General features: G+C 39.8%; 1 protein-coding gene across 1 annotated transcript in view; it reads left to right on the top strand.

The window, feature by feature from the left end:
* NAV2 (neuron navigator 2) overlaps window positions 1-22,020 on the top strand; it is a 101,232-nt gene that overhangs the window by 60,762 nt on the left and 18,450 nt on the right. Inside the window, exons 14-19 of the mRNA XM_036763321.1 lie at window positions 1,980-2,125; window positions 5,042-5,214; window positions 15,215-15,368; window positions 16,932-17,094; window positions 17,793-17,893; window positions 20,675-20,770. Coding sequence (XP_036619216.1) covers window positions 1,980-2,125; window positions 5,042-5,214; window positions 15,215-15,368; window positions 16,932-17,094; window positions 17,793-17,893; window positions 20,675-20,770 — 833 coding nt within the window. The remainder of the gene's footprint in view (window positions 1-1,979; window positions 2,126-5,041; window positions 5,215-15,214; window positions 15,369-16,931; window positions 17,095-17,792; window positions 17,894-20,674; window positions 20,771-22,020) is intronic.

Below are 22,020 nucleotides of genomic sequence, written 5' to 3' on the forward strand. Positions count from 1 at the left end.
TCATCCCTTAGACTTAAAGTTGCACTTCCTTTTTTCCATAGGCAACACTACAAAAATCCCCCCAAAAATGTTTGATCACTTTTAGGAAATTCTAGGATGGAGTTTCAGCTTTTGAAAGTATGGCTGCTTTCAACCTGATGACTCAGAAAGCAGGCAGTTAGGTGGTGCAGGGGATAAAGTGCTGGGCTTAGAATCAGGAAAGCTCATCTTCCTGAGTTCAAATCTGGCCTTAGATATTTACTAGCTATGTGACCCTGGGCAAGTCATTTAACCTTGTTTGCCTTGGTTTCCTCATCTGTAAAATGAGCTGGAAAAGAATATGGCAAACCAATATCCTTGCCAAGAAAACCCCAAATGGGGTCACAACGAGTCAGACATGACTGAAAGAGCTGAACCACAAAGACTCATAAGGCACTCTCAGACAGTTTAAAATGCGTTGCCAGTTCATAGAATTATGGGTTAATCAATTTAGAACTGAATACAAACTCATGGGTCATCTTGTTTGACTGCCTTAATTTATAGACGAGGAAGCCAGGGCCTAGAGAGCTAAGAGAATTTGGTCAGGATTACCCAGGGAGTAAGCGCCAGGACCAGATTCAAATCCAGGAACTCTGACTGACTTTAAATCTAGTCTTCTTTCACCAGAATGATACTACTATGAAAATGGGGGATCATTGAGTCAGTGGATCAGTTGGTTACCCTATCCCACTTTAAGTGATTAGATACTATGACTCAATACCTTAATCAAGTTAGAACATCTCAGCCAAATCATTCATAGACATTAGACTAAGGGGAGGAATAAAATCCTTGAAAGCCATTGGATGAACCAGAGTGACACAGAACAGGAAATTTGTTTGGATTGATGGGAAAATGGTCTACTATAAGATGGCTAACTAGTTCAGAATCCAGTGATCTGAGGCAGTGGTGAGACAGGACAAGGTGCTTCTCTTCTCTCCCAAGCCTTCCTCAAGTGATTCTCAGGGGCTTGGCTAGAATTCCTCTTTCCTTGCCAACTAGCTCCAATCTCTGAGTTCTGAATGGGTCTGTTGTTTTATAGAAGACCCACAAAACATGGCCAAGTCTCTCAACCATTCAAACAGACTTCCTTTGCATCATCATTCCAGTGCTTCCAACAGCTTCTAAGAACTTTTCCTACTTAGTCAATCTTTGATTGAGATGTATTCTCATCTAGTAAATATATCAGGATATAGCATCTTATCATTTAGAACAGTGGTATTTGATGTATGACTCATTCCACTCCACAGGCACTGTTTAATTCCACGTAGATAATAGCATCTTGAATAGACAAAGATTATGAAAAGAGGTTGAGCCAAAGTATTAAAATCACTCATTCAGACTATTCGACACCATTATGAAATGATTGATTTAATATATTTTTGGCCATTGCCCCAAATGGCAAAGGTGAGTGCTGGATTTTGAGTCAGAAGACCTGGGTTCAGATCCTGTCTGTGTCACTCGCTTCTCTTATTGCTTCCCATTATCTACATAGGAACAATCGCTTGTACTAAATAGGAATCTCTGCTTGATTTCAGATCTAAATCTGTGATCTTATAAGGTTAACTTATTGCTTATAGTCAATGTTGCTCTTGTTTGAAAAATTTCAACCCCAAGGAATAAGACATTGGTCACATAGTGACCATAGTGTATTTATAAAGAGTTTAATTCACCCTCTAATTTGAAAAGAATTTGGAGGGGCATTCTCTTTGTGCCTCGCCTTTCAAAAGAGAAAATTCTAAATTCGTTAGATTGAGTATAGGGGAAGGGGATACAACATCACATCTCATTTGACTAAGCAAAGAGTGCTTTTTCTGAGGTTCCATGTCCAATTGCTAACAGGTGCTGATTAAAAAAGAGTCAATACTTCTAAATTAAGCACCAGTAATATAAGAATATGTTTGTCCACTAATTCCCAATGTCAAACCATTCATTAAGTCAGCAGTTTCTCCTTTTGTATGCAGGCAATGGTACTTCCCAGACTACTGACCTTCGCATCCGAAGACAACACTCTTCAGATAGTGTCTCCAGCATCAACAGTGCTACCAGTCACTCTAGTGTGGGGAGCAACATCGAGAGTGATTCAAAGAAAAAGAAGAGGAAGAATTGGGTAAATACAATTTAACAATGTTGATGAGAAACCCCAAAAGAATAACATATTTAAAATGAGGAAACTTGAGTTTGAGCCCTGGCTCTGCTGTTTACTCTTAGCATGACTTTGAGTAAGGCATTTACCCTGTCTATGTCTCAGTTTGTTCACCTGCAGACTGAGGTTGTTGGATGAGATGATCTTTAAGGTCCTTTCCAGCTCTTAATTTAAGATCCCATGGATAGACTCATCAGGACTGAATAAGCGACCAAAATGAATGCAGTTGGGATAGAACCTAGACTGGTTCTTAACTACTATAGAAACTAGTCTTTTAATAATATAAGACAGAAAAATAGTTAGCTAACAAATTTTTAGCTACATAGTGGTATCCTCCAGTCAACGGTGGACTCAGTGTGATCATAGAATTTCTTAAGTAACCATTACCTTGGAATTTTTCTGTTCCATTAGACTGTGAAATGCATACCTTCCATTTCATAAATGTCCCATGTTTCCCATGTCGTATTGTGTGTGAGGTTCTGGATTCCAAAGATAACATATTCTTTGGTTCAGACCTGTCTTTCTTTGGATGCTGCTCACTGATAATTAGTGGCCTGTTTTTTCATATGTATACTTTACTGGAGCAAAATTGGAGGCAAATCAACCTTTCTTTTGAATGCCCCTAATATCCTTTCTTAAAAGAGAAATATTTACATTTCTCAAAGTAGAACATTGTTCTCAGTCAGCGAGTAGTTCAAAAGAGGATGTGAAGAGCCCTGGTTATGAAATGGCAGATTTAATTAAATCATCTCCCACTGTGATATGAGTAACGTTTTTATACCTTCAGAAAATGTACGTGAATTTTTTTTTTCCATTACAGCTGTGCAATCAATAATGATGAGCTTCCAAAGGATGATATGTTACACTTGTTTCCTTTCTCTTTGCTTGAGGGAGAAACCTCAGTCTTTCTCCTGTTCTCTTGGTTCCACTGCTGGCATTCAATGAAATGGCACAGTTAGAATTGGTGGAACTTTGAGTGTTCTAGGTCTCCTTTCTTCTCAGAATAATGGGTGTCTTGTGTTCTTCTGAACCTGTCTCCATCTTCCAGGTAGAGGGGTAACATCATTGTGTTATCATCATGGTCTGCTTAATGTTCTAGAAATTGTCATTCATCCCATACACTTCTCACTCATTTTACATTATCCTGGATGGGTGGCAAGGTCTAATTAAATGGGAAAGAGGGTTGACATTTTAGTTATGATACACCTATACTAGTTACAAGCACTAAAAAGCCCAATTCCCCTACCCTAATTGTTAAATAACTTTAAAACAACAAATGGTTTCTAGGCAACTGTTTTGTGTATTAAGCATAACATAATTAGTTAATCAGTCAATAAACATTTGTCAAGTTCTACTGTGTTAAATGCTTTGATTAGTTCTCAAAGTGAAGGGAGAAATGTCTTTTCTAAGAAAGGCATAAGTGATATATATATATATGTGTGTGTGTGTGTATATATGCATATAGGCCTATATACATATATACATGCATGTATATATGTATATAGGCCTATATACGTATATGTATATATGTGTATATATACATATAAAATTTTCCCCCTTCCTTTAGGAACTAGGGCCTAGAGTCTATTTAACTTAAACGCAACTCTTAAGCATAACATTGAGAGACTAGGAAAGGATAGATATTATCAATTCACATGCATCCAAAAGCAATTTTGTCCAACAATTTCAACCTCCTTCCCCATGAATCTTTTATTTTAGAGAGAAAGACAGGGTCTCAGGTGGGTGGGTTTGAGTTTTACTGTTTCCTGTCAACTCCGACCACAAAGTATGGAGTAGAAAGAAAAATATCAGACCTGGGGAACCTTAAACTAGTTATGTAGCCTCTGGGTGGTTAAGCATGGGTGATGAAAGTCTTCATAGTCTAGGAGCCATTTTTTTGTTTTAGAACTTGGATTCAATCATACAAGTATTTATTGGACACCCGCTGTGTCTATATATACTAAATTCTTTGTGAAAGGAGGTGATTTTAGAGAAAAGGTAGTGACTCCAAAAAATACAGTAATTTAAAGATGAAAATATTATACAACCTACAGTGGAATCGATTCAGTGTTTTTGAGTAGACATAATACCGATGAAGAGCAAAAAGATGGAAGGAGGTAAAAGAATAGCAGAATTCTGTTCTTTTCAATAGTCATGAAAAGATGTGAGAAGCTTTCCAGTCAGCCAGGGAGAATTTGAAAGAATTTGGACTACATGGAAGCCAAAAACACTATTCCTTCTCTTCTATAATGGAGAAAGCCTCTGGCATTCCCAAATACTCATGTTCTGGCCATATCAATTAGACTTACCTGCTCTTTGTGTGGTGTTTATTGGTCATGTTATGTCTGAAAAGTCCAAAGCTTTCCCCATTCACTGGCTTTATCTGTTAAAAATTGTCTTTTTTCCTTCCCCTTCCCAATTTTTGCTTGCGCTTCCTCTGGCAGGTCAATGAGGTAAGCAAGACAAACTCTAAAACATCAAATACCAAGCTAACCCATCCATCCATATGACTAACCTCATTGGCATCCATCACCGTGTCTAAGCATATCGCTTTGTTGCTGTTGTAACCTCATCAACCAAACATCCATCTATCTGCTGAGCCACATCCTGTCTTGCTGTTTCTACCTGTAGATTCAAACAAAAGAGTAGGCATGGAATGCACTCCCCAGGTTCCGTTCTTTCAATGGTTTCTGATTCCTGCCTCTCCCTTAAAGCCCTATCAAAAGGGAAAAGTCATTGGTGACCTTTCTCCTTGGAAAGAGTGGGCCATTTGGCTGCCACTTGCCTTCAAAAGTCTGCATGTCTGTCTTTCTGCCCTGGCAAAGGTATGGATGGGCATTTCTTAGGATTCCGTCCGTGCTTACCAGTCTATCTTTTCAGTTACGCAGTTCCTTCAAGCAAGCTTTTGGGAAGAAGAAGTCCCCTAAGTCAGCTTCCTCCCATTCAGATATAGAGGAGATGACAGATTCTTCTTTGCCTTCCTCACCAAAGTTGCCACACAATGGCTCTGCGGGCTCAACGCCACTGCTGAGGAATTCTCATTCAAACTCTCTGTAAGTTCAGCCTATAATTTTAAAGCCTTTTGGAAAAAACAGCATGAAGTTATCTTTATTTCTTTGAAACAATGACATGGTCAAAACAATTGCAACTAGGAATGCTGTTATTATTATATTCTGTGCTATCGTTATTATCAAATCTTTAAAACTATTCCAGGGGTTACCACCTTGTTGAAGGCTGTTTTTGCCCTAACACATCAGAATTAGTGACACTAGGCTGAAAGTCAGGAGACCTGAGTTCACATCCCAGCTCTCTTGTTGCCTAGCTGAATGACTTTGGGCAAGTCATGCAAACTTTCTGTGCCTCAGTTTCCTCATCTATTAACTGGGGATAATAATTCCTGTCCTATGATACCCTAAAGTATAGTTGGGTTATACTAGGATGAAGTATGATAATTTTGAAAAGCACAAAGCACTCTTTGTTTTCAGCTTGGTTAGGCTTTTTTTTTGTTACAAGGGACAAACAAGAACAGGGAGGGATCACAAAAATGACTGTTGTAAAAAAAAGGCAATAATAAAATGTTTTATTTAAGCCACAAAAAGGAAAAGTACAAAGCATGATCTAAATGTAAAGTAATGTTAGGATTAGAACTCTGATTATTATTAAATATTGCTTACTCATGTGGCCTGGAGGTCTTGTTCGGTTGGATTACTCATTTTTAGAGGGAACATGAATTGTTCTTTTTTTTTTTTTACTCTTGGCATCACTCATTGGAACAATAGTGACTTACCAAGGCACTGGAAAAAGGGAGTTTTGAGCAGCCATGCAAATCAGGCTAACACACTTTGAAACCCCCAAATCCAATTCTAATCCTGCAAGCATTCATTAAGGACCTACTATGTGAAAGGCACTATCGCAGGTACTGGGGGTAGAAAGACAATGATGAAAAACAATCCCTGTCTACAGATTACTTACATCCTATGGAACAATACCATACAAAAGCAAACAAATTAATGGAGTAATATTTGAGGAAAGAGGGCACCTGGAAGTCTTAAGGAAGCTAAGGATTTTAAGATACATGCATTGAAGAACCAAGGGGGAACAGCCTGTGAGAAGGCAAAGAAAGCAGGAAAGAGAACCACAAATTGGGAGAACAGCTGCTGGACCCTTAGGCTAGAATGTAGACAGCTCAAAAGGGAGTAACATGACATATGCCTAGAGAGGTAGGCTGAAGCCAAATTTCAATGGACTGTAAATAATAGGTTGGAGGAGCATTGTAATTTAACCTGAAGGCAGTAGGGAGCCAATAAAGATGTTTGAGCAGGGGAATGACATCATCAGACCTGTGCCATTGGAAGATTATTTTGGCAGCTGTCTATATATCGGATGGAAGAGGAAAGAGACAGGAGGCAGGGATAACATGTAGGAGGCTATTATAACAATCCAGGTGAGAGTTGATGAGGAACTGATCCAAAGTGGTTGTTGTGAGAAAGAAAAAATGTTGTAGAGGTAAAGGTAGAATTGACAAGACTTCATAAGATATTAAATGTAGGTTTAAGGGAGAGGGGAGAGTGAGAGATGGTTCTCTTGTGAACCTGGGTAATTGAGGAAATGATGGTACTCTCAATGAAATAGGGAAGTTTGGAAGAAGAATGGGCTAGAGGAACATTGTATAGTATTTTTTCTTTTCTTTTTACTTTTTTGTAGTTATTAACGGTGGTTTCTTATAGTATGATAATACTTCAAAAGCCTACGCAAAGTGGAGGGTCAAGACAATGGACAATTTAGAATAAATAGGGAATTTTGCTTTGAAAGTATGATGTCCTATTTATCCTCATAAAATGAGTGGCAGGATGGAGTAATAGAAAAAAGGCTGGATTTGGAGGTAGAGAACCTAGGTTCAGATCCTGACTTAACAGTTTTGTGCCTGTGACAAACAATAAATCACTTCCTTTTCATGGGTTTCAGTTTCTTCATCTAAAAAAGGGAGATTGGACTAGATGATCTCTGATGTCTCTTTCAGTACTAAAGTCTGTTATATTATGACTATTTTAAAAATTTTATTAGTATCTTTTTTTAAATCACCTGCATTTCCCAATGCATGTCTCCCCTCCTCCACCACAGAAAATTTATCACAAAGAATTAAAATGGGGGGGGCAAATTCAGCAAAACCAGCCGACATATCCCAAAAGTATGATCCTATATACAATATTCCACACCCATAAGTCCCCCAACCTTTACAAAGAAGCAGAGAGAAGTGTCTTCTCCTATTTCTTCTTTGGAGTCAACCTTGGTCATTATAATTCACCATTCAGCTTTTTTAGTAGTTGTTCTTTCCCTTTTCATTTTTGAAGTCATTGTGTAAATTGTTTTCCTGGTTATTTTTCCTTCACTTTGCATCTGTTCACAGAAGTCTTTCTATGCTTCTCAGTATTTATCATGTTTGTCATTTCTTACAGCCCATAGACCCACTTGAAGGTGGCACATTCAAGTACAACAATTTATTTAGACATTCCCTTATTCATGGGCACCCACTTTTGATTTTATCACTACATAATGCCTAATGTTGTTAGTTATCTTTTAATACAGATATATTGTTTTCTCTACTTGGATTCTAGGTTCCTTGAGAGCAGAAGTCCTATCTTTTTTTACCTTCATAATCAATATGACACCTGGTACAAAGGCCTGCACTTAAATGCTTAGCAAACATCTGAAGTTAAGTCACATCAACAAATATTTATTAAGTTCTTACTATGTGCTAAGCTCTAAAGGAAGGAAGGGAATGAATACTTGTTGATTAGTTGATCTGAGTGTCTGGAAAATGTGGAAAAAATAACTTCATTGATAGCATAATACACTGAAAGAATTCAGATGCTTCCAATTATCAGGCTGAAGTTTATAAATCTGCCCCTAATATAGAACTGGAAGGTTGTCACTATTCACACATTCATTTAACAGATATTTATTTAGCTAGTATTGTGTTCAGGATCCTGTATTGAGAGTCGCAGAGGGAAAGAATTAGATAACAGGACTCCACCTCAGAGCAGCATACTGTCTAGCTGGGATTATGATACATAGAGCAACTAGAGACTGTAAGAAAGAATTCTTTTTCAGAAACCACTTTCCCTACTGGGATTGGGTGAGGTTGGCAAAGCCCTTTTCTTACATTCCACAGTGTCCATAGAATCTGGAGATGTTTGTCTTTGGTCTAATTTTCCAAAGGCTGGGTGCGTAGCAAATGCTCATTTCTAACATTGAAAGGTTTGTAAGAATGTGAAAAATAAGGAAATTCAAGGGAGTTCAGGGATGAAACCAAAGTAAGGAAATCAGGGGTTGTGACAGAAAACACCCACCTTCTTGGCAAGGAAGGGATGCCAACTGTGGGAAGGTAGAAGTGAGTCCCCACCCTTGAGAGGCAGTCAGCAGCCATAGCTTCAAAACATAACATTAGAAAATAGGCTGGAATGAATAAGCTGATACTAGTTAGGAAAAGAAATTGAATAATTTAGAAAGCCCTTCTTAGTTAAAACTTGGCCAAGATTGATGGTAAACTTTTTTTTTCTTAAGCCATACATTGGAAGACTTTACTCTCCTTGTAGTCCTTTACGTTAGTGAGTTAGCTTCTTTGTAGGGATAGTGTATGTCCTGGTGGGGATGACTACTTTCCCTCTCTTCCTCTAGAGCTTAGCACAGTGTCTGGCACATAATAGGAGCTTAATAAATGTTTGTTGATGTGTCTTGACTTCAGATGTTTGCTGGGCATCTAAGTACAGGTGAGGAGACATACTTTGTCTTTCTTTTGGGTTTTTGACCATTGTTTAGCAAAGGACTGCCAGTATAGTGCCTTCTGCTTGTTAAACATTGAGTAGTACATATTCCCTGGTGATGTTTATTGAAATTTTGTATTGACTAAGGGTAGAAAAAATTGCATTGAGTTAGAAAGCAATTAAATGCCTTGTTGGTCGTGAGTTCGATGGCAAACCAATTCAGTTAGGATAGAGACTAAAATAAGCTTCCTTGGCAATTTACTGGAGCTGTAATGATCTAATTGTCACAGACCAGAGCAGGGATTCTTAAACTAGAGTCTGCAAACTTTTGTTTTTAATATTTTAATAACTGTATTTCCAATTTAATTTGCTGTTGTTCAGTTGTTTACAGTCATGTGTGACTCTTCGTGACCCCCATTTGGGGTTTTCTTGGCAAAGATACTGGAGCAGTTTGCCATTGCCTTCTCCATGAGGAAACTGATAGTAAAAAAAAGTTTCAATGACTTGTCTAGGATCACACAGCTAGTGAGTATCTGGGGCCAGATTTGAACTCAGGAAGATGAGTCTTCCTGACTTCAGTCCCAGCATTCTATCCACTATACCACCTGGTTGCCTTTAATACAATTGGCGACCTTTTAATCCTATATCTTTTATTTCATAAATTAAAACACATTATTCTGAGAAGGGATCCATTGGGTTTATCACACTGTCAAAGGAATTCATGACACAGAAAAGATTAAGAACCCTTGGACCACTAGAGTATCACGAGGGAATGCTTATATATTGCAGATTCAGTCAGACAATCAACAAGCATTTATTAATCACATACTGTGTGCCCAGGCACTGTGCTGAGTATTGAGGACCCAAAAAAAGAAGTGGGGGAGAAGGGGTGTTTCTTGCCTTCAACATTCTAATAGGGGAAAACACCATGTAAATAACAAGATACATACAGATATACAGAGAACAGACAAAGGCACGCTGAAAGGGGGAAGCATTAGCAGCTGTAGGCACCAGGAAATACCTCCTACAGAAGGTGGGATTGGAGCTGCATTTTGAAGGAAGCTAGGGAGGTCAGTAGGCACAAGTGAAGAGCGAGAATATTCTAGGCACAGGGGCCAGCTAGTCAAAAGGCATGGATTTGGGAGGCCGGTGTCACTATATCATAGAGTGTGTGGATGGGATGAAGGTGTAAGAAAATGGGAGAAGTAGGAAGGGACCATGGTTGGGAAGAGCTTCAAATGCCAAATGGTTCCAAATAAATCAGGAAACTGATTATTACAAAAAGGACAGTATTCCCCTGGAAGTATACCAAACCAAGTTTGCTTGATTATGGTTGAGCCTTAGAGTACCTAGCTGTAGTTTGGAAAATGTGTAAGTTGGGGGGAAAAAAGATTACCTTAATTATGAATATCCAGCTTTGTCATTATGATTTTTTGGTTTTTATGCAATTCAATAAACATTAAATAAGCACTTTCCATTCCATAGTTTTGGCTTTGGTGAATGCTTACCCCTTGGAAGAGCACTAGCTCTGGAGTCAGAAGACCTGGGTTCAAATTCTGCCTCTAATGCTTTCTAGCAGGGTGACCTCAGTTCCTTTATCTGCAAAATGAGGGGACTCAACTAAATAAATGACCTCTGGGGTCTCTTCCAACTTTCTAGATCAAGGATCCTGTGGATCATCATCTCACCATCATATCATGCCTTAAGTCTTACAAAGTTATTTCCTCACAAGCTTAGGTTGTACAAGTATTACTATAATTTTACAAATAAGGAGACTGAGACTCAGAGAGGGGACCTAGCTTGCTGCTTGCTCATAATAACATAACTGGTCATAGGACTTTGACTCTGTGGCCAATGTAGTCTTCACACTATATCAGGGATACATAATTAAAACTTCAATAGACTTATGTTTGTAGAGTTTCTGAGACAATGAAAGTCCTGCCCCAATACTGAGTGCTTTTATAAATGAAATATCGTTGTGCCATCTTTCAAACTCTTTGTTGCGATGAATAGTTTAAGTTCGGGCAACCAGAAAAGAAAGTTGAGGGGAAAACAGCAGAATGTGACTGTTCTGGAGTTCATTTGTTTTCCTTCTCTTTCTTCCTGCCTCCCAAGATATCATCATATCACTTTTGACAATTTTATAATTGGTTTTGCTTTGGCAATTAAAGAATCCACCACCCTCCACCAGTTGTACAGGTCAGGTTTTTCTTGGCCACAAACCCAGTATACAGTACTTTGAAAGCCAACTTGCTGGATCATTTCTGTAGCAGCCACATGCTTAACATCTTTCTTGGAGATAATCAACTTCAGCTTTGTAACTTTGCTGAACTTAAGTTTTTTTCTGTCTTCTCTCCAAGAAACAGTAAAGCTTCCTGCCTCAGGTCCCCCCTCCACTTCTGTGATCATTTAAACTCATAGAACTACCTTTCCAGCAATTGAATTCATCAGTATTTTTTTATGATCCTACACTCTACTCACATGCCAGGGGTCTATCTGTAGGCATGTCCTTTTATGGATGAACAGATAAGCAGTCAGTTGGTCAACAAGCCTTTATTAACCACTTCCTGTGTTTTCAGACTTAAGTGATACAAAGACAAACATGAAACAGCCGTTGACTTGAAGAATTATCGAGGGAGTCAATATATACATTGTATCAAGAGAGTCAATATATAGATAAATAAGTACATAGAGAATATTTACAAAATGAATACAAAAGTAATTTTGGGAAGCAGAATAGTAGAAGCTGGAGGGATAAGAAAAGGGTTCATGTAGCAGGTACCAGAGATTCCACTTATATCAGGAAACTACTTATCCCACAAATAAGACAGTTCTTAAGACAACCACCTACAAGCTTCCCAAGCCAAGTATTTTTTTTGTAGTTAAGTCTTTAGGTTCTAGGGTACAAAGCTTTGTGAGACAAAAAGGTGATTCAAGTCCTAAATACCCAGTTTTGTCACAATGCTTGGTTTTTACCTATCCAATCATCTTTATTTTTTCTAACTTTGAAATAATATTTTATTTTACTCCCTAATTACACATAAAGACAACTTTAACGTTCATTTTTTAAAAATTCGAGTCCCAGATTTTCTCCCTCCCCTCCTTCCTCATCTCCCCCCTCCCTGAGGCAGTAAGCAATTTGATATAGGTTATACATGTGCAGTCATGCAAAACATATTTCCATATTAGTCATGTTGTAAAAGAAGACACAGACCAAAGTGAAAAATAATATGTTTCAATCTGCATTCAGACTCCCATCAATTCTTTCTCTGGATGTGGATAGCATTTTCCATCGTGAGTCCTTTAGAATTGTCTTGTATCATTATATTGCTGATAACAGCTAAGTTATTCACAGCTGATCCTTGTATGCTGTTGCTGTTACTGTGTACAGTGTTCTTCTGGTCCTACTCACTTTGCATCAGTTTGTATAAGTCTTTCCAGGTTTTTCTGAAATCAGCCTGCTTGTAACACAGTAGTATTCCATTACAATCATATACCACAATTTGTTTAGCCATTCTCCAGTTGATAGGCACATGATGCTGTTCTTGATGGTAGACTCCCATGATCATTGGCAGGCCAGACTCACAGAGTATGGATGACTACTGCTCCCCTCTGAGCTCTAAAGGTCAAGGGTTCTGAGAGGTCAAATGTTTTCTAATAATATCACTCATGAGCCCCCCACCCGGTGTACTCCCCATTGATAGACAACCAGACCTAATTAGCTTTTAGAAAGAGGTATTTACTAATGTGGTATATAGTAAGACCAGTTGGTACAAAAATATTTCCCCAAAAGTCTGAGAAGCACTTTCCCACAAGTCCATATAGAGTCTAGGGGAAAGTGGGCTCAAGCTTACAGGGGCTAGCCTCACAGCTCCTGGTTAAATGGAAATCCTTTTCTGCCTTCATGAAGTCCTTACCAAATTTCCCAGAAGTGTAGCTCTTTTCTAGGCTATGAGATTTGGTACCTTTGTAAGAATCCCTAACTATACTTCTCTCTGCCCTGTAAATGTCACATTTCCTGAAGTTGACTTTTCTTAGAGTGCTTGGGCCACTGCTGCACCAGCTCCTATAAAAAGTCTAAATCTTCTGACCTTTTTTAAAGTACAAAATGTCTTAAGGGGTGGGAGTATGATCCTCTCTCCAGGGTCACTCTCTCCCCCACTTCCTTACTGCCTTCTTGTAAAGGATCTGTTTTCTCAAACTCAAACTCAAACTTTCTCTTCAGACCCCTTCTTAGAAATAGGCCCAAAGGTGTGTCCAATTCTTCCAACCAATCCTGAAACATTTTCTCTTAAGTATCATCTTAAGATCTTAAGAATCATCTGATTACTTCCAAATGGCTGAAGCACTTCATTCTCCCACATTGATTTAAGACTTGTTCAATACTAGTTTACACCTTTGATTTGGCTGACTGATTGATTCTTTAATTCAGTTATTTTCACCTGAAAAAGATAGAGGCAGCTGGTCCCCAGTGGATAGACCTTTGGGCCTGGATTTGGGAAGATCTGAATTCAAATTAGGCCTCAGACATTTACTAGCTGTGTGACCCAGGGCAAGTCACTTAACCTCTTTGCCCCAGTTTCCTTAAATATAAAATGGGGATAATAAGAGCACCTATCTTTCAGAGTTATTGTGAGGAACAAATGAGATATTTGTAAAAAAAAATCACCTATCCCTGTGTCTGGCACACAGTAGGCTCTCATCTCCTCCTTTTCCCTTCCCTTACCCCCTAAATGGTTTTATGGCATAGAGCATCTTGTTAATTACATTAGTTAGGGTTGGAGGAACAGTCTTGGGGGTGTGACCCCCCCCCTTACAAGAGCCTGAGCTTCATCTTAAAGGAAACAAGCAACTCTAAAAGGCTGAGGTGAGGCAAGAGGGTATTCTTGAAATAAGAGATGGAATAATGTGTGGAGGGTAGCAAGGTGGCCAATTTGACTCTAGTATGGAGTGCAAGGAAAGGAACCAACGCACAATTAAGGCTGGAATCAATAAGGTTGAAAATCAAAGCACAATTAAGGCACTAAGTAGTGAAGACCTTTAAATTCCAACAGAAGAGTTTATATTTTATCCTAGAGGCAAAAAGAGTCCCACTACATTAAAGGAAGGAGAATAAACAAGGAATCTCAGTTGCCTTGTTTACATCAGAGTTGTGACTTACTAATGACTTATGGAAGGCCTAGGGGGAAACTTTTCACAACTAAACTTCTCAAAAGTTTATAGATTATATTTCTGAGTTTCATTTCACAATTAGAGTCATTGGGCTGCAACTCCACTAAAAAGAAGTTTCTTCCATAAAATAGTATCAGACTGGAGGGTAGGAAGGAGATGAGGTGGTACACCCTGGAAATCATTTTTCTAACTTCTCAAGAAACAGCAAACAAGGTGTCTTGCACATAAATAGAATTGCACTTTGCTCCATACCTTTACGTTAACTCAAATTTTTCTCTTAATTTTGGGAAACAGAAATTGCCCTTATACTACTTAGTCATAAGTATCTGCCCTTTAGATCAAACAGAAAACCTCCCTCTTTGATTGGACTTCAGATTTCTGCACCACGCTGAGTCACTGGAGAGGCCCGCCAGTGTATACACACTGAGGTCATTGAATTCTGAGGATGCTGTTCCTCACTTTGCATGGGTTGTTTGAGTGCTATTCAGGGGTGGTAAGTGGCACATCCTGCTTGTTGAAGCCCTCAAATGTGGGAAATTTCAAGGATGTTTGCTCTCTGGGCTTTAAGAATATTAATGGTTACCTATTAGAAGTGCTAGCCAATGCCTTCCCAGCACTTGGGGAGGCCATGTGCTGAAGTTGATCAGGTCCCAGACTTGGAGCCAGGAAGACAACCCAGGTTCACACCCCACCCCAGACACATAGTAGTCATCTGACCTTGAACAATTCACTTATTATTTCTAGCCTCAGGTTTCCCATCTGTAAATAGTGATGATCATAACTGTGGTGCTTCCTTCGCAGGATTGTAAAGACAAACTAAGATAATATACATAAAGTATTTCGCAAACCTTAAGTGCTGCCTAAATTTGTCGTTGTTGTGTTACTCCACTTTCCTAATCTCCAAATAGTTAACATGCAGCAAATATGGATGATGAAGATGAAGATGATAATTAATGACATTGACGTAGTGTTTTAAGGTTTGCAAAGCACGCTTCATGCATCATCCAGTTTTTCCTCATTTACTGTTGGTTTGAATTGCAAACCCATGGAGATAAATTGGCTCGCTCAGAGTTACCTTTGCAAGTGGTCCCATTAATCATTCTTGGCTTTTCCCCAGCATTTCAGAATGTACAGATAGTGAAGCAGAGACGGTGATGCAGTTACGTAATGAGCTGAGAGACAAGGAGATGAAGCTCACTGATATCCGCCTAGAAGCCCTCAGCTCAGCCCACCAGCTCGACCAGCTCCGAGAGGCCATGAACAGAATGCAGGTAAGGTGGGGGTGGAGAGCAGTATGCCTCATGGAATCTGCAATGGCTTTCAAGATAGATGTCCCAGGAGATGGTGCAGAGGTTGCACTGGTTTTCATAGAGTCCTTCCCTCACTGGCCCATTTCTATGAGCCCAACTGGGAAACCATTAGTGGGTGTGTTTCTAAAAGAATATCTTATTTATTATATGATGTTTTATATAACAAAGGGTCAGGAGATATGGAAAAGAAAGAAGGTAAACAGTCAGCAAACATTTTCAATGTATATTTAATTTCAGTTTTTTTCTCAATTACATGTAAACAAAAATTTTTAACATTTGTTTTTAAGAGTTTTGAGCTCCAAATTCTCTCCCTCCCCCTCCCTTCCTTGAGAAAACACACAATTTGATATAGATTATACATGCGCAATCATGCAAAACATTTCCATTTAGCCATGTTGCAAAAGAAAATGCAAAGCAAAAAAAAAAAACAATAATAAAGTTTTAAAGGCATGCTTCAATCTGCATTCAGACTCATCAGTTCTTTCTCTGCAGTTGCTTAGATGGAAGGACCAGTGTTATAGGCTACTTCAACTTCAGTGCTTCACGATAGTGGAAAGGTGACCATAAATTCTTAAAAACACATTCTCATAGGGCCAACCAGTCATCAATCAATAAGTATTTATTAAGCTCTACTATGTGCCAAGCACTATGCTAAGCACTGGAGCTATAAAAACAGAAATGAAACAGTCTCTGCCCTCAAGGAGCTTATATTCTATCAGGCAGAAATAATACATACTTATGTAAATCATAAATAGGAGGGGAGAGCCAATAGCAGCTGTGGGGTTGAGGAAAGAACTCTTAGAGGAGGTCGAATTTGAAGTGAGTTTTAAGGGAAGCTTGGGATTCTAAGAGGCAAAGGTGGGGAGAGGAGTGCATTCTAGGCCTGGGGCACAACCATTGCAAAAGCACAGAGGCAAGAGGTAGAGCCTCTTATGTGAGAAAGATATAAGACAAGTTTGGCTGGAACAAAAACTATTTGAAGGGGAATAATGAATGAGGCTGGAATGTAGAGTTTGGGTTGTTTGTTTTTTTCTCTTGGGTTAGGAAGGCATTTTTTCCTAGAACTAATGCTTCAGGTATGAGAATGAGGTGTTGTATAAGGACCAGGCTAAGTTCAGAGAGAGTCATCAGATTGGTACAGGGGAATAAATTCTGGGGCCACTGTGACTCTCAAAGACCATTTACTAAGTTATAAGGGTGTGAGCTATATCATCAGAGAGGGGTTTCCACACCAAAATACCTAGCCTTGAAGTATTGGAGAAAGCTTATAGGAAAAGCTCTCAAATCTCTAAAATGTTAGGTGCTTAGAGAGCCATTCGCATTTTTGGTGCCCTTCTTGGTCTTTGCCAAGAATTTCAAGAAGTGGGTGACGGCCCCAAGGCATACATGATTAACAAAGTCCAATGGGACTATGCCCGTTTGTAAAAAGTGGGAGGAACAGTTTGTGGAAGTTTTTTAATTCTTTCCTGCAGTTGCACAGGTTAGATGTGTCTAGAAGGAATCCCTCTCTTTGATTCTTTGCAGAGTGAAATTGAGAAGTTAAAAGCAGAGAATGACAGGCTCAAATCTGAGAACCATGGTGGCAGCTGCAGCCGGGCTCCATCCCAGGTGTCCATCTCGTCTTCCCCGAGGCAGTCCTTGGGTCTCTCTCAACACAGCCTTAACCTCACTGAGTCAACCAGTCTGGGTGAGTGAAGCCACAGGGCCAGCCGGCAAGACGGGGCCCGTAGTCGGCCCAGTTGCCTCAGGGAGCCCTGAGCTAAAAAGATCAGAATGAAATAAAAGGCCCAAGGCATCGGGTGTGTGAGCACATGGGTGTATGTGAGTGTGTGAACATCTGTGTGTGTTGGCTACTGACATGAGCCCAGCCTTCAGAATGTCATCATGCTTGGCTTTAATTTTGGCCCGAAACTCTCCTAGCTACAAGCTTAGCTTCTGCCCTGTGCTAAACCATTTTCAAATGCTGACCTGCCAGATGAATGCCGTGTATGAAAAATGATGACTTGTCACTAGGGTCATAGCTTTGTATGATGTTCCTGCTTTCAAAATTGATTCCAGACTGGTGGAAAGATCAATACCATTGATCTGTATTTTTCCTGTTACACATACAAAGGCTTGTGCTTTTTAATTTATTTATTTAATTTATATTTTTTTTCCCCATGAGGCTGCTGTGACTGTTTTTGGTTTAGCCTTTCTCTGCTCTACAGAGTGTGTGACCAGCCTTTTGATTTCTTTGGTCCTCTCATTGGTTTCTGTTGGTTCATGTCCCATCTCCTCCCTTGGACCATCTGATTTATTCTGCTGCCACCCTCGTGGTGGTGCCAGGAATCCAGCTTCGCTGTCCGTGTGTGGCTAAAAGAGGCTGTCGGTGTTTTCCATTCGCAGACATGTTGCTGGATGACGCTGGTGAATGCTCGGCACGGAAGGAAGGAGGCAGGCATGTTAAGATAGTTGTCAGCTTGCAGGATGAAATGAAATGGAAGGAGGTTAGTTTGATCCCTTTCCCTGCTCCTATCGCCTTTTGCCCTTTCCCGTTCCCCCAGGTAGAAATACCTAGTTTAGTGACTTAATTGTAAACTGTATCACCTTGATGCTTTATAGTTTTTTTGCTATTGCTACTAACATTGTCTTTTCCTCAACCAGCCCTGCTCTTTGCCCTCAATAATCCCAGAAACATTTCAGATTCAAAATAGGGTACTTAGGGGCAGCTGGGTGGCACAGAGAGTAGAGCACCGGCCCTGGAGTCAGGAGGACCTAAATTCAGATCTGGCCTCAGACAATTGACACATTTACTAGCTGTGTGACCTTGGGCAAGTCACTTAACCCCAATTGCCCTGCCCCCCCCAAAAAAACTTTTTAAAAAAGAGCACTTAACCAATGAAGATGAAATTAAAGCAATTACTGAGATCTACTTTGCCCAACTATATGCCATTAAAACCAACAATCTGAATGAAATGGATGAATATTTACAAGAATATAAATTTCCCAGATTAACAAGAGAGGAAACAGCATACTTAAATAACCCTATGCTTGAAAGAGAAATTGAACAGGTCACAGATGAGCTCCCTAACAAAGTAGGGTATTTGGACACAATTAGAACTAGAAGTTCTTTCCTTTCTTGTGAATTTTCCACATCTAGCAAATACAAAAATATTCCCACATTGTACTTTTAAAGTTATTGTTATTAACTTTTCCCCATTCATCAGGCATTGAAAATAGTTTTTCCAAAGTTCGCAGATGGCCGAAGCACTTCAAAGTCACTAAGCTTATTTGAAAAACTCAAACCATATAAATAATTGGACAAAAATAAATTGACCCAGCCTGCCAGTTATATTCCAAGGCCCTCATAAACAGCAGAGGAGAAACCTGGCATATGTTACAGAGGTGCAGAGAGCCCTGGCAGGGATTGACAGGGATTGCCAATAATGAAGGGGGGCATGAGTTTGATCCCCTGTTTTCTCTTACATGTCAATTCTGCCATCCTCCTAGTACCTGTGGCAAGACTCTGGTTTTGGGGATCATGTGGGGTGACTCTGAATTTGAGAAATATAGCTTCTCTTCTCCTATGGGGTCTTATAAAGCTATGGTTACTTTGTGGGAAAAAAATAGTCTCCGTTTGTATTTGATTAAACTTTTAAGTCAAATAGCATGATATGGATGGTTGAAAGTGAACTGACCATCGTAAAGCTGGACCTCACAACTTTCCACTTCAAGTCTCTTTGTAGCATCATGGTATCTTGGGAATAGCATTGGGTTTAGAGTCAGGCAGTCAATAAGCATTTATTAAGAGCCTACTATGTGCCAGACACTGTGCTAAGCACTAGGAATACCAAAAGAGGCAAAAGATAGTCCTTGCCCCCAAGGAACTCACAGTTTAATGGGGGAGACAGAAGACCCAAGTTTCAGTCCTAACCCTAACACTCATTAGCTGCAGAACTATTGACAAGGCACTTTTAATCTCAGTTTCCTTATCTGGAAAATGGGGATGAAGATACCTGCCATTTCTGTCAGCAGCGTGGCATAGTAGAATCAGGGAAATAGGGTTTAAATCCTGGCTCTGATGCCATCCACCTGTTTTATACTGGGTAAGTCACTCTCCCTGGGCCTCATCATTTCTTCATCTGGAAAATTTAAATGGTTGGACTGGATGATTTAAGAGATTCCACTTGGCTCTAGGTCTAGGAGCCTACGAAACTTGAAGAGCTATTGGGAAGAAAGCTCTTTATAAATGTGTACTATGTTTATAATTGTCCCTTGTCTTTCTGATCAATATAGTGTTGTAGCCTAGACTATGCAACATGCCCAAATTGTCATTGCCTGCCAACCAGAATCAGGTATTACATTTAAGTTACTTAATAGCAGATCCTGTACTAACATTGATGGTGAGAAATATGAGTATAGAATTGCAGATTGGGAAAGATGTGTAGGAAACATCTTGTCCAGAAGTAATGTAAATGGTGATGATAAATGCAAAGGATTGTCATGCTTTGGTGAACCCTCTTCTGATTTGGCTTAACCTCTTTAGAATGTCCCCCACTCATCCCTGTAGCCATGTGTTCTTTGAAACATAACAAGTATTTGAAACCAAGTGTGATATAATCTCATCCAATAATTTATCAGGTTTTCCTAGCTGAGCACCCTCTTAGTATGAGGTCTATCCAACATGATCCTTATTCCATACACTTTGTACACAGAGCTCTGTGGGCAGAGGTATCAAGGCAAGAGACAGAGCCTTGGCCCTCTAGAATCTTATTGTGGTGACAGAACTGATATGAGGAAAAGATAAGAAAGAAAAACTAAGGTTTGGGTAATTGATATTCATGAGTAATGTATGGTGAGCAGATTAAATTCAGGTGCAGTCCCTCCATGCATACTTTCTGGGACAGTTTGGAAGGTGAGTTGAAGGGAAGACTTTACAAGAGGGAGATGACTAAGCAGAGGTGGGAAGGACGTTTTGAGCAGAATGGACAGCACCAAGGAGGGTCAGAGTCCAACAGACCCCAGAGAAGCCATGCTTCCTGCCCTCAAGCTTACTCTTACTAGTCAGTATCATCTGAATGGCACTGTGAACAGCACTGAGATCATTCAGACCAAGGAAAGGCAATTTCACAGACAGCACATCTATATATCAAGGAAAGCTAGTGTGAAGGCGTCCAGGTATTTGGGGTTTTTTTTATTTTTTTTCCAACTAAGTGGTCTAGATATTCTGCTGAGTCATCTCAAGATGAATAACTGCTTCTTCACTTGAATACTCTCCTTGCCCTTAGGATTCCAGGCCACACCTCTTTCTTATTGGCTGCATTGGAGTCAGTGGCAAGACGAAGTGGGATGTGCTGGATGGGGTGGTTAGACGGCTCTTCAAAGTAAGTGATTCCTAAAGGTGTTCGTGATCATACATGGGTGACAGAGGTGGGAGTGAGTCCTTGTTTAGAGATGTGGAGGGTGACATCTTATTGTTCTTGACCTGTTACTTCTGTCCCCTCCCTGTGTAGAGATGAATCAAAGAACAGAGTCCTATGTTTGACAAATTTTTATTCACTCAACAAGCATTTATTAACCGCCTACTGAATGTAAGAGCGGTGTATATATTTATCATAGACCTTTTGGAGATAGCCTTGTGAACACATTCCAGTCCACTCTCCATGATGCTGCCATATTGATATTTCCAAAACAAAGGTCTGACCATGACACTCCCCTTCTCGGGAAACTATAGTGGCTCTCTTTAAAATAAAATACAAATTCCTGTCTGGCATTTAAAGCTGTTTGGCATCTGTTCCCAGTCCATCATTCCAGGATCATTGGATATTACTCTTCTTCACTCACTCTGTGTTATAGTCAATCCTGCTCACTTGCTGTCCCCTGTACATGGTATTCCATGCCTATGTATGACTTGTTTCCTATGCCTGGAAGGCACTCCCTCCTCTCCTCTGCCTCAGAGAATTCCTGTCTCCCCTCAAAGTTTGGTTTAAGCACCACCTACTACACGAAGCCCATTTTGATTCCCCTGGTTTGTAATTCCCTAAGCCCACTCCCTCACGCACCTGAGATACTACTTCACACATATTTTTAACTATTTAGGTACAAGTTGATTTAAGATCCTCGAAGTGAGGGGTTATTCCTGTGGGCATCCCCAACACCTAGCCCAATGCCTGGCACGTAGTAGGTGCTTAATAAGTGCTTGCTCAATAAATGGAGGAGAGATCTACACATGATAGTCAGCAAGTATTTAGAATGTGTCTAGGCCCATGGGAAGAACCTGTGAGACCAAGGGCCCAGATTCAATCTCAGCAAGTTAGCTTTGTATAGAGAAAACCCTTCTTTAGTCAAAGATCACACCTCTAACTTTAGCCAGCCAGTTTACAAATTATTATGTTTACGAGATTGGTCAGTTCAGATCTACTCCCACTACTGGTAAAATAACTGGTAGCTATCTTTACTTTCATGACAATGGGACCCTTCATAGATGTAGACCCTTTGTAGATAGTGCTGCTGAATATCTGCAGAGTGTTCACTGGATGAGGAAGGGAGACAACAAGAGGCATGGGGAACCCACAAAACTATTCCCCAATCTCAGATGACCTGTTTGTGTCGGCAACTCTGTCATTGTATAGTT

This window comes from Trichosurus vulpecula, chromosome 6 (genome assembly GCF_011100635.1).
Source record: "Trichosurus vulpecula isolate mTriVul1 chromosome 6, mTriVul1.pri, whole genome shotgun sequence".
Taxonomy (NCBI): Eukaryota; Metazoa; Chordata; class Mammalia; order Diprotodontia; family Phalangeridae; genus Trichosurus; species Trichosurus vulpecula.